General features: G+C 42.3%; 1 protein-coding gene across 1 annotated transcript in view; it reads right to left on the minus strand.

The window, feature by feature from the left end:
• Positions 1–1835: 1835 nt before the first annotated feature.
• The window catches only part of LOC138521147 (von Willebrand factor A domain-containing protein 5A-like), a 149827-nt gene continuing 134228 nt past the window's right edge, over positions 1836–17434 (minus strand). The window contains exon 6 of the mRNA XM_069633726.1: positions 1836–2275. Within this exon, the coding sequence (XP_069489827.1) occupies positions 2196–2275 (80 nt within the window). The 3' untranslated portion in view covers positions 1836–2195. The remainder of the gene's footprint in view (positions 2276–17434) is intronic.

Below are 17434 nucleotides of genomic sequence, written 5' to 3' on the forward strand. Positions count from 1 at the left end.
TGTTTAACAGAGAATACCTGCATATCAATTTTACTACCCAGAGCTTCTTTCACCCTTTTAAATTTAATATGCGCTCATTCTAAGCCCAGCCCTTCAGCAAGCAAAGTGGTTTAAACTTGCTTAGCATGGTCTTCTGGAGCAAGCAATGCCAATAGACACCCTGTGTTTGGCAGATTTAAGGGCCAGCCTGGTTGGGTGCTGATCAAAACCTTTGTGCGACTGCCTTGTGTGTGTGACTGGAGGGCTGGCTGAGTGAGTGTGCGAGGTGAGACCCTCTACATTCCTCCAATCAGTAGATTCCTAATTGAATTGCTTGAAGATTGCCACAAATATGGATTGCTGTATTTGACACCTTGGTTTGGCTATGGCTCCTTTGTTCTGGCTCTCATTTTAATCTTTGACTATTGGCTATTTCTCATCCCCTTCGTTATCCTTACAGGCTGGATTGGCTGTCCTGTACTGGGACATTTTCCCGGGTTGTTGCAGTGTTGCCTTCTTGCAAAAACCCCTGGATCAAGCACCTTGAGGTAAGGAAGTCTCCCCTACCTAGAAGAGTAGCGAGTTGCCAGTGCTATGCATCATCTCTGTCTTGAGCCATCCTGGGTTTCCTCCATCAGGTGATATGATATGATAGTTTATTTATATAGCGCCTATACACAATGTGTTTCAAAGTGCTTCAAGACAAGGGAGGGAACAAGGGAACATACAATGACATTCTTACAGGACATGAATGGTAAGGATGTGAAATTAACTATCGTACTCGGCCTGACGACATTTCAGATAGTGCAAGAGCTAAGACATAGATAAGGATGGGAGGGGGAGAGTGGGAAGGAAATGGAAACAGACAGGCGACTACCGTACTAGGCCTGACAACATTTCTAGTGGAGCTGGAGAAAACAAAATGTGAGGAAGAGGGGTGAAGAAAGGGAGGGGAGGAATAAAACAAGTGACTATCGTACTATGCCCAACGACATTTCAGATAGTGCTGGAGGGAGGGGTGGAGGAAAAAAAACAATTAAGGGGAGGGGGAGAGGAGACAGACAAGGTTGCTATCATACTTAGTCCAGGGACAATTCTGATAGAGTAAGTGCATAGAAGAAAGTAAGGGGATGAGGGGAGGAGATAGGAAATGGAGAAGGGAAAGGAGGAGAGAACAGAGTAAGCAGTCAAAAAGAGTGGCGAAGCAAGAGGGGAGAGTGATTACAATTGCAGAAGTCAGTAGTAATACATAATGGTGCGAACCAGGATACAAGATGAAGATGGGAACAGCATGATTCAGGGCCACCATGAGTACAAGATACAAAGGAAGTCCAGCATGAGTTGAGAAAGGGTGACGCACCGTGAATCAATGAAGTACAGAAAGTCAAATCCAGCATTGCCCACAAGACAGTGACGGTGTAACCAGAATGTATCAGGACAGACTCCTGCAGAAGTAGGCTGGAGGAGGGAGGGGGAACAGGGTAGAAAAATCAAGCAAAACAGGCAACACCTGTGCGCGAGAAGGGTGGGGGGCACAGGGGAACATCACTGGGGTACCAGAGGGGGTGAAGATGGCCTGTGGGGACAGAGGAAGTTGCTTCTCATGTGTGACTGTTTTGGGTCGGCTGCTGCCCCAATTTGTACGCAACTTGTAAAGACTGTTTATGTCCCTGCTGCTAGAAAGCAGGATGGGATGAGGGAAATTTGGAGGAGCCCTGAGGAATCCACAAAAGTACACCTCCAGGAAGCACTTCACACAGCTGGTGTGCATCCGGGTTCCCAGAGCATCCCTAAGCCCCAAAGCAGGGTTATCCCTGGTAACTAGTGAATGGAATGAAGACCTGCACACTGACATCTTGCTATGAACAAAAACAGCTTTACTGGGTTACTAGATGAATATTCGAGAAAGTTACAATACCATGTATGATAGCACAGCACAAACATTGCAAGCAATAGCCAAAAGGAAATAAACAAAGTTAGCAAAAGTTAATTGGTTTCATTGAATTATGATGCAGCATTCTTTCCATCATCAACCTTGGAATATTTTGATGGGCAACAAATATGAAAAGGTTTTTTGCTTGGTGAGTTATGCTCATATGTATCCTGGGGGGGCACAGGGGAACATCACTGTCTTCATGTGCTCCAGCGGTGTTCAGATCAGAGTTGATGGGCGAATTCAGGCGTTGGAGGAGATCGCCCACCCGATGTCGGTAGAGTCATATGTCGATCACTTTGGCATCCACACATGTGCCTAGCAGGGAATTTGCAGCTTTTACACAGTCATCCAGGCGCAGGTCTAGGAGAAAAACAAAATACACATCAGTGACAAAAATGAGATAAGAGCTGCACGGTGATATGATATATATTTGTATACAGCGCTTTCTCCAAAGCTCTTTACATAGAACATATTTAATAATGCACCGATTGGTTTGCTCAATTCTGTCTTTTGGAATTTACTATCACATTTTCTGCTGATGATGAATGACAGCCTTGAGAGCGACCAGGTGGTCGAAAAACACATGTCGGCTGTACACAACATGGAATAAATCCACTATTACAATAGAACGAATTGTTAACTGTATATTGATTTGTACTATTACTCAATCTTTCAATAATATCATATCCTGATCGTGAGTCACCTTTCACGATTTTCACACATATTTACATACAATATCACCTAACTAAAGTTAGTATTCATTTATTGACCTCGGAAGGATGAAAGGCTGAATTGGCCTTGCCGGGAGTCGAACCTGCAACCTGCAGATTCCAATCAGATCCAGCAGCAAGAGCTCAACCCATTGAGCTATTTTACCAGCTATGGAAAAGGTGTAACGAGCCATCAACCATTCGCCCTAACCTTCTGCAGGGTAGCACAATATCTCAATTGTTATAATATGCTCAAAAATGCACATCAGCCGTTCCTGGGTTTTCATGTACTGTACAGGAGATGTCCACGATCCTGCTGTGCAGCAGTACATGTCTAATACTGGCGAAGGTGTTGCAGGGACAGGCAGATTAAAAAGAGCCTCACTATGGGCCCGATTCTGAGGTGCATGCAAAAATAGGAACGTTTTTTCCGTGAAGCATGAACACTTTCCTTACAAACACCATATTCTCTCAAAGGGGAAATGTGGCGGCCTGGCATCAAAGCCTTGACGTTTGTATGTGCCTGATTTACAGCTTAACAACAGCTCTAGAAACAATAAGGAATGTAGTGCAGGCACTGCAAAGGGATTCTCCTTCCAAAAGCCCTGGTTTAGCATGTAAAAAAAAAAAGAGTTAAACTACGGCACCATTGAAGTGCAGTTAAACTCTACTGCATACTTTTTCCCAGTATGAAAATAGTATTTCCTAGACTCCAGCGCCACTTTACAGAAAGCTTAAGAAAACTTTCCTAAATTAAAAAAACTGTCAGTCTTAAGATATGCTTGCAGAGCCACTGGTGAACATGTTTCTATCAAAAGGATAGATTTGGGGTCTTCTGCTACTACGAAGCATGACATCCCCCACTCTAACTCTTCTACCCACCTCAGAATGGTTTCTAAGGGCGAGACCGGAATTTCAATCTGTGTTGCTATCCATTGTCTGGCTTCCAAGACAAACACGTTGCTCCTGAGCCATCATCCCGGCCTTCTGAGTTGCTTTAATACGTACGTCAAGATTAGAGGTATTTTATCACCATAACAATGTAAGCCACCATTGCTCAGTAAAAGAGGCAACATAGATGACTGTTGACAAATTTGCCCAGCCCTCTGTGATTTTTCAGTGCTAAACGACTGTCACATTATTTCACTTAAAATGCACTGGCAGTGCTTAAAATGCACCAGCAGTGCTTTTTACCGAGTCCATTAGAATACCATGTCTAAATAGTTCTATTGTTGTACATGTGTAAATGCCCCCGATATCTGGATGAACTGTGCTTTGTATATTCCAGTTTTACTATTTAAAGTGCAATGGTTTTAATAAGTTGCAGTACTTATGTTGACTAGTGTACCATACATCAATTCAGTGCCCAATTCTGATGTCTATGTAAAAATAGAAAAGTGTCCTCCCTTGAAGAAAGAACACTTTTCTTCATTGCACCAGATTCACATGAAATCCAAAAGCGGCCAATTGCAATATAATCCAACACTTTTGTTTTGTTGTGACATGTATTTTTAGTTTCAAGCCATGTTTAGGGCATGGTACTTTGAGCGATATTCCAAGCTATGAACATTTTTAATGCAAGTACACAGTCAAGTTTCTTAAACGAGAGTACTGTTTTAAAATGCATTTGAATTACATTCAGGTGAGACAATGCGAAAAAATCACTATTAAAAACAGTGAATAAATTAGGTTTAATTTGGCTTTCTGGGATGTAAGCCAATTTTATCTTTGTTATGGAATACTGTGAACAAAGTGTAAACAAAGTTATTGAGACATACTCCATACAGTCTGAGAAGTGTTCCAAGTGTCTTGATTAACTATGGTAAACAAAAATGATGTGTTCTAATTAAAAATAACACACTTTTAAAGAACTACGATGTTTGAAGTCATAGCCAATATGGAGGAGAATGAAAATGCTGACAGTAGGAAGAGGACCTCTGCAGAATGTTGCCCCTTATGTTAATTGGTAGAGAGTGGAAGTGACCTCAGCAGCATTTTGCCCCGGATGCTAATTGGTAGAGAGTGGCAGTGACCTCAGCAGCAATTTGCCCCGGATGCTAATTGGCAGAGAGTAACAGTGACCTCAGCAGCATTTTGCCCCTGATGGTAATTGGTAGAAAGTGAGCTAAGCAGTGGGCTGTGACAATAAAACGAGCTGCCTCTGAGAGAGAGGGAGCTGTTCAGACAGAGGCTGGGAGAAGGCATGGTGCAGACCTGGGGCTGGAAGATACCCAGGAGCAGACTGGATGCTCCCTTCATGCAAACCAATGCAGAGGGGTGGGGAGAATCATCCCAATTTCTTCTGGCTGGATTTTGAAGCACCTGAAATTGCATTATTGGTCTTTTGAGTCTCAGAAAGACCTTACTATTTGCTTCTTTGAGCAGACCTACTCTGTTTTCTGAAGACGAACTACGATTTTTGACTGAGCAGTATGGGGACTATTCTTACCCCTGACAAGCAGATCACCACCTATTCACAATTTTTTCTTGGATTGTGAAGACTACAGGTTTCCAGGCATCCCACCTAAACGGCTCACTGTCGTACCTTCTAAGGATAGTAATGAGTACGAGTACCTGTTTTACCCATTTTTAATATCACATTGGGAAAGAGGAGAGGTATTGAGAGGGCAGATCATTCTATGAGATTGCCTTGTAAGATCTGAAGAGGTAGACAATTACTTTTGACATGGCTATTATGCTTCTGAAATGATTGCCCTTGAGGCAGTGACAATGATAACTGCCTACTCATTTTGCATATTAAGTAAATTATGTTTAGTGACGATAATAGCACCAATGTTTCTATTTATGTATTTCTTATAAATAAAAGAGTACACTATACAGGAGAGTAGGAGCATTCATTGAGTGTTCATTACTGTGAATCTTATCAGAAGCATTTGAACACATGCATAATGTGTGCAGCATCTATTTAAATGTACTCTGTGTTGATATGTTATATATGGTACATGTCTTAAGAGACACACTAAGGGTTACGGGAAGGTATGTGGACCATCAATAAAATATGTGACATTAGTAAGCCTTTCCTGTGCTGATGAGAGTAATTGCCCACTGCAAGGGGTTGTTGGGTACTATCTAACTGATGCACAGTGACAGGTATGCTCTTCCCTACCTCTATTCCTACTACAGCCCCTTCAGGGGTTTGGGGGGAGGTCTTGTACCCTCCCCTGGGGGTGGAGGGAAGGCTCTGGAAATGGGGGTGATAAGAATCACGTCAGTTCACCAATCCATGTCCTCACTTTATGGGTTGGAAAAGGTCCTAGCGACCACACCAACCACTGAACAGCCAATGTGTGCAAATTCTGCTCACCTAGCACCACATTTGCACTTAAAAGGAATACATCAAAAAACCTTCAGTTGCCGCGCTGATGAACAATGGAGATAGGGATAAAGTCCCGTCAAAATGTCTGCCTACCTAGGCCACAAGATGGCACTAGAATGTAAAAATAAAATAAAATTAAGCACAAGTATTTTAAACATAATCGTTAGTGTTGCTAAAAGTTCAGTATAACCATGCTTTTTCTTTAGTAGTTACCATATTTTTATAACACTGAACGTGCTACCAAGGATCTGCAAGCTCAGGCTGAATTCTAAGGTGCATGAAAAAATAGAAAAGTGTTCTTCAATGAAGGGAGAACACTTTTCTCAAAAGCACAATATTCTGCTAGAGTAAGAATGTGAGGGGCTGATATCTCTGGTCCAGATTCTGATGTCCATGCAAAAATAGAAAAGTGTCCTTCCTAAAACGAAGGGCACTTATTCATTGCATTAGATTCACTTGGAATGCAAAAGTGTTAGACTGAAATAAAATTCACCACTTTTGTTCACCAATCCATGTCCTCACTTTATGGATTTGCAACAGTCCCAGTGACCGCTCCAAAAGCTGAGCAGCTACTGCATCCCTATTTTGCCTACCAAGCACCACATTTGCACCTAATAAAGTAGGTGTCGTTAAGGAAGAAATGAAGCAGCGTTCATTGAGGGCTGATTAGGCAAGAAGTTAGTTTTACAATCCCAATAAAAGTATTATCAAGGTAGGCCACAAGATGGCAGTCTAGTGTAAGAAGAACAGAAAATGAAGCAAATGTGTTTAAAACATAATAGTTATTCTTACTAAAAGAATAGTATAACTGAGCTTTCTTTATCAATTTGGCACATTTTTATGTTAACAAAAATGCTATCGAGGATTTGAAGGCTAATCTCTTGTAGTGAGAGAAACATGTGCATCAGTGGCAGTACGAGCATTTCCGGAAAGACTGACACTTTTCTAATTTGCAAAAGTGTCCTTAATCTTTTAGAAATTTAGAAATGTGGTGCTGCTGTGAGGGAAATGCTACTTTAAGACACGGAAAAGGGTGCAACAGAGGATACCGACACCTCAGAGGTGTCATAGTTTCTCTCCTTTCTTGTGTGCAAAACCGGTACTTTTGAAAGGAGAATCCCCTTGCAGTGCCTGCCCTGAATTCCTCATGGTTGCTAAGGCTGTTGTCAAGCAGTAAATCAGGTATATGCAAAAGTGGTGGCTTTGATGTCAGGCTACCATATTATCTGATTCACAGGATATGGTGATTTTAAGGAAAGTGTTCTTCCTTAAGGGAAGAATACTTTTCCATGTTTGTATGCACCTCAGAATCAGAGCCCCAGTAACACTTTCGGTAATATAGAAATGTGTCCTTAAATGTTTCGGTTTTTCAGAAGGTGTGCTCTGCACACGGAAGACCAGCAGTGGCGCTTCTGCATTCACTTAACATTAATATATTCTGCTGCTGCCATGATACCCCTCTGCCTTTTCTCCCTCGACCTCAGAATGGAAGGGAAAGGATCTAGAGGGAACAAAGTCATATTTCCACGTGGAATTTATCACATCATCCGAATCAGTGCCACAGCCTTGAATTCAGCATGAGCCTGATTTACGGCCTGACAACGGCCATGGTAAGCATCAGGAATGCGGCGCAGGCACTGCAGGGGATTCGCCTGGCAGAGCTTTACTTTTGCATGTAAGAGGAGTTCAAATACGGCACCTGTGAGGTGCCTTTAACGTTTACTCCACGCGTTTTCCTATTACATTTACGTAATTTCCCCGACTGCAGGACCTCTTACCTAACCAGCCCAAAGCGTAAGGACACTTTAGTCAATTAGAAAAACGGCGCTCTTTTAAGAAATGCTCCCAGTGATACAGGTGCACCTGCCGCCCCCACAACAAGGGATTTCATCAGCTTTTTCAGCTGGAAAGCAGACATCTCCTCGCCAGTCTTTCCACCTACCTCAGAATAATGCTACTGAAAACTGGAGGGTAGAACGTCGGCTTTGTACACAGTTTTTACCCAGAGCAGAGAATCTGGCCCAGGGTAACACTTTCGGCAATAAAAAAATGTTTTCGATTCGTCTGGGAATGCGCTCTTCGCTCTGTCGTCTGGTAGTGCACTCTTCGCTCAGAAAATTTTGATATGATAGGTTATTTATAACACACTTAATACCCAGAGGTTTCTAAGCACGGACCCGGGATAGAACCTGTGGTGCTCGTCGTCTTGCTTCCAAGGCGAGCACGTTGCCCCTGAGCTATCCTCCCGAGGTTTAATTTATCCGGCAGCTACCACACCACCTCTCTGACATTCCTCCCTCACCCTCAGAATGGAGGTAAAAGGATTTGGCAGGGGAGGGATAGTCGGGTTTCTACCCAGAATTGATCAGGTGTTCATAATGAGGCCGCTCTGAGTAATTAGGTGTTGGTTAGTGCCGGCGGGCATAGGTTACCAAAGCATCTTTATGCAATGCACATCTGTGTCTGCTAAGATATTCCAAGGTTCTGAATTGTGTGCGAGAAATAATGAATACAAAAAGAAAGGAAAAAAAATGACTAGTGCATGAGCAACAAAAAAGTTTCTGTTATTAAGTTCTTTGAACACTGTACGCAGCTGTGAAGAGAAGAGGCTGTGAAGCAATTGCCAAGAGGATTGATGCTCTCTGGGCGACAAGGGGGGTGGGGCATGCCGTGCAGTGCAGCCAGATATGCAGGCAGGATGGGAGAACACAGAGTCTGGTATTCTTATGGACGATATAAAACGACGTGTACGGTCATTAAACATGGCCGTTTTTTAAAGGAATTGACGATGTACGTGTGGCACCAGTTCAGAGAGAACAGTGGGGCTCATGGGAGTGACTGAGGAGTATGTGAAAGCCCTTTCATCAACACAGTGCCTCTGTTACTGATGCCAGACAATAGTGCTTTTATGAGAAGAAAAGTTAAAACGACCTACATGGTGATTTAGTCCACGCTCTCCTTCCTTCACAATTGGTTGGGTAAACCTCCAGATAAAAGCTTATCGAAAGAGTGCTCTCACTTGTAGTTTAAAACAGGGCTCATCCCTCCATGCAACCATCTCTAACGGGGGAGTTAAACATTTTACTAAACTCCCCAAAAGTTTTTAAAAGTGTATTCCCACTCAGTGAAGGAAGTGAAAAAAATGCCCTGCGTGGGGACATCTGATGGGGTTAAAAAGTGGACATCTCTGATACCCGCCTTTTCAGCACTTTTTCTATGTAATACACAAAGGGCCAGGATTAACTCTTTTGTGCATTTAGATTTGTTTGTACATTAGAGCTATAAACTGATACCGTCTAATCCATTTTGATACTCAGAATGCGGAGAGAAATGAACTTTAAAAGAATAAAAAATAATTCATGCACATTTCACAAAATGCACATCTGTTTCCACCAACCCAGAATTTTTTCCATAATTCGTCAGATTTCCAAAAATACCACATGTAGTAAGGTTAATGACCATATGGATATTTCCATTTGGAAATCCACCAAATGTGCAATGGTGCAATGACTCTTGAAAGTTTGTAAGATCTGAAAATATATGTGAAACCGCATCTGTTAGTGTTAGCTTCTGCTACACGGTTTGGTGTTCACTGTAGTTTATGAACAAAGAGTTGGACTTCTAGAAAGTTTTGTTTTGTGCAAATGTAATTTAAGAGCTGTTGAGTTGTGTCGGTTTTGTAAAGTCTCGTCTGCTATAGAAGGATGAGGCTTATGGTGCTGGATAATCTGAGGGACTATTTGCAAGCTGGATGACACTACATCAAGACCCTTCGGATGTAAGGTAGACATGTTTGTAAGGTCCACCTTATAATTATAAAAGTAGACGGATCCTCAGATGGTAGAGCGTGGAGTTTTGCTACTCTTCTCTTTGGAACTCTAGGGTCGAAGGGGCTTATTCAGAATAGGTGTTAGGACTACACCGCAATCTCATTGAGAGACAGGATCCTTAAGGGGGCTGTATAAATGAAGTCCCCCAAAGTGTCTTTGGACTGCTAATTTGTTTACTAAAGTCTCATCTTTTAGGAATCAGGGTAGAGTGTCTGGCCACTTGGGTGGAGGCAACGCAGACAGAATTCACCAGCAACCACTTGTGTTCTCCCGGTCACCTGTGCTATCGCCCGGGTGTTTGGAATTTCTTTCTCTAGTCCAATGCCCAAAGCTCTTCCACCTCGTCACCTTCCCCACTCTAATACCACACCCAATTCCCCTCTACCAGCCCCCACTTGAGTCCTCTAACCCCCTTCACCAGTCCCCAGCTCCTTCCTGATTGTACCCGTTCAACGCAATCTTCAGCTTGCACTCCTTCCTCATAGCTACCATGGAAAAAGGAAAGGGACATAGACTCTTTACGGTTTTCCATGACAGTCAGCTTTGTAGGTTTTTAAAGAGAAATTGGGCATTCACATCCATCACGGCCGCAATACCCCTTAAAGAAAAAAGCATCAGCACAGCCAATACATTCCCAGCTGCTCCAGAATGTGTGACCATTGTTAGACCAGAAGCATAGTCTTATCAATGGGAATCGGTCGGTCACAAAGAACTCTTCTCAGGGACAACCAACTGTGGAAAATGTGAACACATTATTGGTATCTTCATCTCCCATTCCCATCCTGCCTGGATCCAACCGCTTTCACAGTCTTTTCCTCTTCTAATGGGATGCTCGATGCTTTAGGAAAACTGGAACCACTCCTAAATTGGCATGACATGGCGACAACAAGGATGTGCTGTACAGATATGTGGACGTTTGACATTTAAATGATAAGCTCTCACTAGGGTGACATGACTCATTTCATGTCTCTACTCATACAGTTTCACCCTGGAATTCTGAGAAATGAACAGGCAGTTTTTTTTAGCAAAAGTAGAAATTGTACTTAAAGAATAAAAAAGTCAATTCATACAAAGGTGGTCTCCAGCTGGATATCAGGGAAATAGCCGCAAAGTTATTTACTCATAAACAAGTAGTCAACAAAACTATGTTCCCTGCCTACATAAATCTCACTATTGTCAATACACACACACACACGTTCATTTCCATAATCAATTCTGTGTAGAATTGATCTGCTAAACGATAGCATGCATTCTAAATACACTCCTACTTCTTGTCAAGGAATGACTCGCAAAATCTTTACCTTCACCAAATCATTTCAACATGATGCATAACATTGCTTTTAAAATACACCAACATACAGTCTTAAAAATCCCTATTTCATCCGCCAGTTATAGAATGAAAATACTTTTTCTACCTTTACTGTGGTGCAGGGGATTCTTATGTTTGTGTGTGCAATCTTCTATGAACATGTGTACGCAATATTCAACCAACATATGTGTATACAGCTTTCAATCTATATATGCGTGTGTGTGTGCAGCTTCAATGAATGTGTGTATCCAATCTATTTCTGTTAATTTCCCTCCAGATTTACAGATTCTGGGCTGGAGATATAATATTGTCCAGTAAAAGGTAAACTATTAAATCACCCTTGCCCTTTCACATTACACATAGGCTTATCTGTGCATTTCAGGATCAGGGATTGCATTCGTTTTACACCTTGCACGCTTTTCTGAGAATAGAATACATTTTCCAATCTATCTTTAACGCACAACATTGTTTATAACGTCTCCTACCAGCGACACATGAGACTCCGTCAAACAATACTGTTTCATGAAGACCCTATGGTCCACTTGATTCTATGTTGGCATGAGCCTCGGATTCTGTTTTAATTTGATTTAATTCCATAAAAACAATGTGCATTTAAGTTGCACAAAATGCTGTCAGTTATGAACTCTGATCTCAGTACAAAAATGCATTTGGCTTTTTGGAAATGAAATCTCGCTTGCATTAAGTTTCAAAAAGAGAACATTGTCAATTTTATTAAATACTTGTGTCCCTGTCAAATTAGGATGGCCCTTGGCTCCAAGCTATCTATTCCCAGGATTTACTCTGGACGGCACTGTGGGCAATCTGAAGTCATATTGAGGGTCCCACTTACATTTTAAAGGTGGCTTCTCATTTTGGGGAATCAGCTCGGACCATCTGTTTGGAGTTTTTGTATCAGCAACGCCCCTCGTCAGCTGCTTGTTGGGAAACCAATCTCCCATTTAGGACCTACTCATCGGTCTCCGAAAGGGCTTCTCTCTCCAGCCTGCCTGCAAACCTGTCTACATTTGGGCTTATTTCTCCCCAGCCATCTCCTTCCATATTCATCAAAATATGTTTCCAATATCTTTCCTATTTGTGTGCAAGCTAATTTATAATATAAAATGCGTCCCCTCACCTTGTGACTTGAAACAAGGGGCTCTTCCCTCTGAGTTCCATGACTGGAAAGGTGGGAGGGAATGTTACTCCTAATTTTATGAAGAGGCATTTTGTATATGCCAGGTATATAAGGAAATAAATGTGAGTTAAAAAAAAATAAAGATCGTTATAATATATATGTTGGCAGGGATTATTCAATACGCTAACTGCCCCTGTGTGATGTATATTCACAGAGATCATTATTTTTCCTATTTCTTCAATTTATGTCCCCATTTTACACTAGGCAAATTTTATACGGGGTGTAAGACATCATTTGTATGTATAAATGACAATTTGTTGCAAGTTTCTAGGACCTTCATTTCTAAAGCCATTTTAGTATATTTATAAGTTGAAATACAATACATGAACTTTTCTATTCAGTTTTGACAAGAAGTACAAATGCTGATTCCAGCCTGCAGGTGTCACTGCCAGTGCAACATACATTGGGCTGATTTGCAATGCTAAAACAATGGTGTAAGTTACAGTTGCACCAAAAATGGCTTAAGTTCTACTTATACTATTTCGTATGAACCTAGCACATTTTGTATTACTTCAGCCACTCATTTACCTTAGTAACTCAGTTCCAACTTCCATGTGCATTTCTCTGCATGTTGCTTGGCTACCCTCAGAATCTCACTGGATACCAAGCTCCTCCATGATCAGTCTCGCCTGCACGGCGTCTGGGCCTACCGCCCACTTAGGGGGTGTAACTGTAACCTCTACAGCCCCCTGCCTCCTTGCACTTATCCAGAGACCACCACCCTGGCTGCACTTACTCAGAGCAATGCTGCCCTGATTGCAATTCCCCCTTCCCTCTCCCTGGCACTTCGCCCTCTCCCTCCCCCCCTGCTCTGGCATTGTGACACTTGCAGTATCTGAATGACACATGGCCTAGTAAGATCGTTTGTCTTGTCCTCCCTCTGTCTTCCCTCCCTTATGTTGTCGCGCATAGAAACACTTGTATACAGGCGCATTATAAATGACATTTCATATCATATCATACCATATCATGTCCTTAGCATTGAGCCAGTTTCTGCAATTATACTTAAAGGCCCTACAATTCGTTACAGTTTGTGAAATTTCTCTTTTACTTTGTTGAAGTCTCTTTGGTACGCAGACCACTATTTGCATTTTGCAGGATTACAGTTTCTCTCCTGGTAGCAAGCAAGAGGCAGAAATCTCCTACACAAAGCAAACTCTTTTGAACAATGCCTCCCTTGATCTATACCAAAGCAGTCTCCATGCTCTCAGTTTGCTCTAGGGGAATGCCACTTGGATCTACAACTCCCCAGAGTGCAATTGTGTTCTTCACGACTTGTTCAAATCAAACATTGACATTGCGGTTGTGTTTTCAGCAAAAAACGCAATTTCCTTTACCTAAAGTGGTGTTAAAGTCATGGGCAAGACACCCTGGCTAAACATAATCGATAACACCTTTTTTCCATGCATCCTCGACATGGTGCCCATTCCAAGATGGTATATATGTCAACCCAGCCCACAGCAAGATGGCCACTCCCAGTTCCCACGGTGGTATGAAGCATTGAGATTGCCCCGCTCATCCAGGAAGTTACATTCTGACAATGGGGTCCCAACCATGTGTCTCAATGCGCCGTTGTTCCTGACAGCGGGTGCTTTGTTCCTTGTTCCCCCTTCTTCTAGCCCTGTTCATTGGATCCCTGCTGTTTCACTTTTCCTTCTGTTTTTCCTTTTTCTTCTCATATTCCTTCCTCTCCTGTCAATCCTGAGGAGTCAGCTCTTCCTCCTCCTAGTCCTGGCTTCCTGCCTGTGTCTGCCCAGACATCAGTTACCTCCTATATTTTCCTGGACATTACTTACCTGTTGGACAGTCATTCCTTCATCTACATCTTGCACTTTGGAGCCAACACCTTTTGTGAGGTTTTTCTCCACTGCATGCTTTTCCTCCCATCTTTGATTCATCTTTGGGTCCACCTGTAACAGGGCGTTTCCATCCACCCTAGAGCAGAGTGGATTCCATGAAGGACCAGCCTTACCACCTGAGACCCGCCAGTTTTCTCAACGACCAGGTAAGGTCAGACTCTGACAAGGGGTGAGAAAAATGCCTTATGAAAATGTTTGTCTTCAAGCCCTTAGCGACCATGTTTTGGATGCTACTGACAAGGACCCTCATGGCCCATTCATGTGCATCAATGTGACCTCAGCTAATGGAGGGTGGAAAGAAGTGCCTTTGAGATAATTACACCCACCCCTTCCTCCCGGTCCACAACTGCAGCGAATATCCATTGTAGTTAAACTTTGGATTTGGGGTTCTGATAACTGAACCCAGTGAGTCAACAAATAAAGTTGCAAGTGCCTCACCCAGAGTCTGATAGGGGAACCATTAGAATGCAAGAGACCATGAGTCCCAGCATTCTTCGAAACCATCAGGCAGCCTTTCTCCCTCATGCAAAAATGCTAGATGGTTTGATTTGAATCCCCATTTCTTTCTGGAAAAGGGATCTGCATTCCCAGAGTCAGGCCAAGAACTGCTCCTATAAAATGTATTTTCTGAGAAGGAAGGAAATAAGACTTTGAGATTGGAGACCCCACCATGCAGAGAATCTCACAAACTGATGAAAGACTGGATAGATTCTTGGATATTTCCTTTTTGTCAGAAGTACAAAAGTATTTATTCCGGAGAGCTGTTGATCCACTGATGTTAACTGATCTCCTAGTGGAACAACTAGTTGAAATTCAAAAGAACTGAAATTGGACAGAGTTCTCCCAATTTGTTAAGGATGAAAATATAGGGAGAGCCTTTCTATGGCATTTAAGAAGAGACGTTCATAAACCTCTTGCAACAGCCTAGCAGTGGACTTTCAAATCTTGGATGTCATTGGGGCAAAGCTGGAATAATCAAAGCAAGACCCCTCCCTGCTCCCCGAGCGCCTCTTGATGTTCAGAACCTGTGGGTCTTGTGCGATGTTTAACCAAGCTTTGTAAAAGGAAGAGGGCGGATGCTTTTGTTGCACAGCTGGTAATTACTGCTTGGGCAGAAAAGGGACATTCTGCATCTTCTATACTAATTCAGGTAGATTTAGCAGATGCAACTCGACTCGTAGAGGAGGTGGATGCTGTGGATTTTGGTTTGGATTGAAATCTATTCTTTTTGGCTAACACTCCACAGGATGAGTGTGGAGTCTTGCTAATGTGTTGCTGATTGCTTGGGTTTAAAAGCTTTAAAAAGAGATGAAGGTTAGTTGGTTGCTTTGTAGAAAGAAGAAATACCAATAAGGGATTTAGTAGTCTCTACTGAACATTTACGGTCCAGAGTGCTCCCCTCTGGGACAGCTTTCTTTCACCTTAGGAGCACAACCAAATCTGCAACAGAATTAAAAGGCAACTAAAAAGTGCTCCTTCAAAATTATTTCAATTCTTAATTCTCATCTGTGGTTTCTTTACCCATTGCCCTACTTGCCCTACTTTTGTCTTAGAGCCCTTTAATGTTCCAGGGCCCTATTACTATTACTCCAGTCTTGAATGACTGAAACTCCACCTTTTGATGGAACAAAAAAGCATTTCTCATCGAATTATAGTTGTGGCATTGAATTCTGATATTCTTGTCGTCCCAAGAATATGGAACCTCCTCCCCGTCAGCATTAGACTCGACCCCAGGCTCACACAATTCAGAAAAGAACCCAAGATCCACCTATTGAAGGAATCTCTGCTCCTCAACACGTGGGTCATCACGTCGCCCCTCATGCCACCTGACTTGCTAGCTGCTGCCCGCCACTCTGTACAGCTGTACCCCTCCTCTGTGCCCCTCTGTATCCGACCCCCACTGTATATCTGTTCTGTTGTTATCTCTGAAAAGCACTCAGTTATGTATCTGTACTGTTGTATACCTCTGTAAAGCATCCCATTGTCTATCAGTATTGTTGTATACCTCTGTAAAGCACTCTGTTGCTTCTCAAAACTAGGTCTGTGCTCAATTAATACAATAATAATAATCATAATAATACATTGAATTATAGTAGTTGTGGAATTCTATTTTGTGATGAAAAATCTTCAGGTAAATATTAAACAACAATTGACTTTTAATGTGTTATGTATCATATTATTGTGGTAAGCATGCCTATCTTTTTTGATTGCCTTTACAAATACAAATAAATACATGCTGTGTGACTCTAGAGTCATCGAACCCAGGAAGGTACAGAGGGCATGTGGATTACACATTTCCACACAGATACTGATTTATGACTTTTGAGGGTGTAAAATCCCTATTAAAGGTTGAGAAGAACACTCTCCTGGAATGCTGTAATGAATAAATTTACCACATATGTGGGTCCAGGCAGTATCAGGACATCCGGCTAATGACACCTTTATGTGCTACCAATTTAACAGGTATGTGTCAAAGATGGGTAGGGCGATCGATAGCCTATGGAAAGGACTTGTAGGACATTCAAGTGAGAGAACACTGAATTGTCAAGGGACCTAGTATGATACTAACAATGTTTGTCTCCCCCCTCTTTACTTGTTCGCCCCCTCCAGCTCTATCTGAAATGTTGTCAGGCCTAGTATGATAGCCACTTGTTTCGTTCCTCTCCCCTATTTTCTCCTCCCCTCTCCCTCACATTGTGTAATTCTCCAGCTCTACCAGAAATGTCGTCAGGGCTAGCACAGTAGTCGACTGTCTGTTTCCCATTTCCTTCCTACCTGTGTCATTAGCACTTGCACTATCTGAAACGTGGTTAGGCCGAGTATGATAGTTATTTTACATTCTTGTTGTTCATGGCCTGTAAGAATGTCTTGTATTTTCCCTTGTTCCCTCCGTTCTTGTGAAGCGCTTTGAAACACATTGTGTATAGGCGCTATATAAATAAACTATCATATCATAAACTATCATAACAAAGGCTAAGAGTTGACTGTTGGTAATCTTGTCATGGCTGAAAGTAGGCCACTGTGTTTGTATGAGAGAATTGACAGAAGACATTTGGTCGCAGGAGACTCAAGAGATCACATGCCAGGTAAGGTTGGGGAAAGACCCAACACCAGATTAGCGTTAGTGGAGAAGGTGAGAAATGGCATAATAGTGGGGACGGAACCCCAGGAAGTGCTATAAGAAAGGAATAAAAAAGGTGATCCCAAGGATGGAATGTAGCCGGAGCACCATTTGGACATATATTTCTTTTTTACACTCAAAACAGTCATTTTATTGAC

Source organism: Ambystoma mexicanum, chromosome 13 (assembly GCF_040938575.1).
Source record: "Ambystoma mexicanum isolate Mex_15411 chromosome 13, UKY_AmexF1_1, whole genome shotgun sequence".
NCBI classification, from domain to species: Eukaryota; Metazoa; Chordata; class Amphibia; order Caudata; family Ambystomatidae; genus Ambystoma; species Ambystoma mexicanum.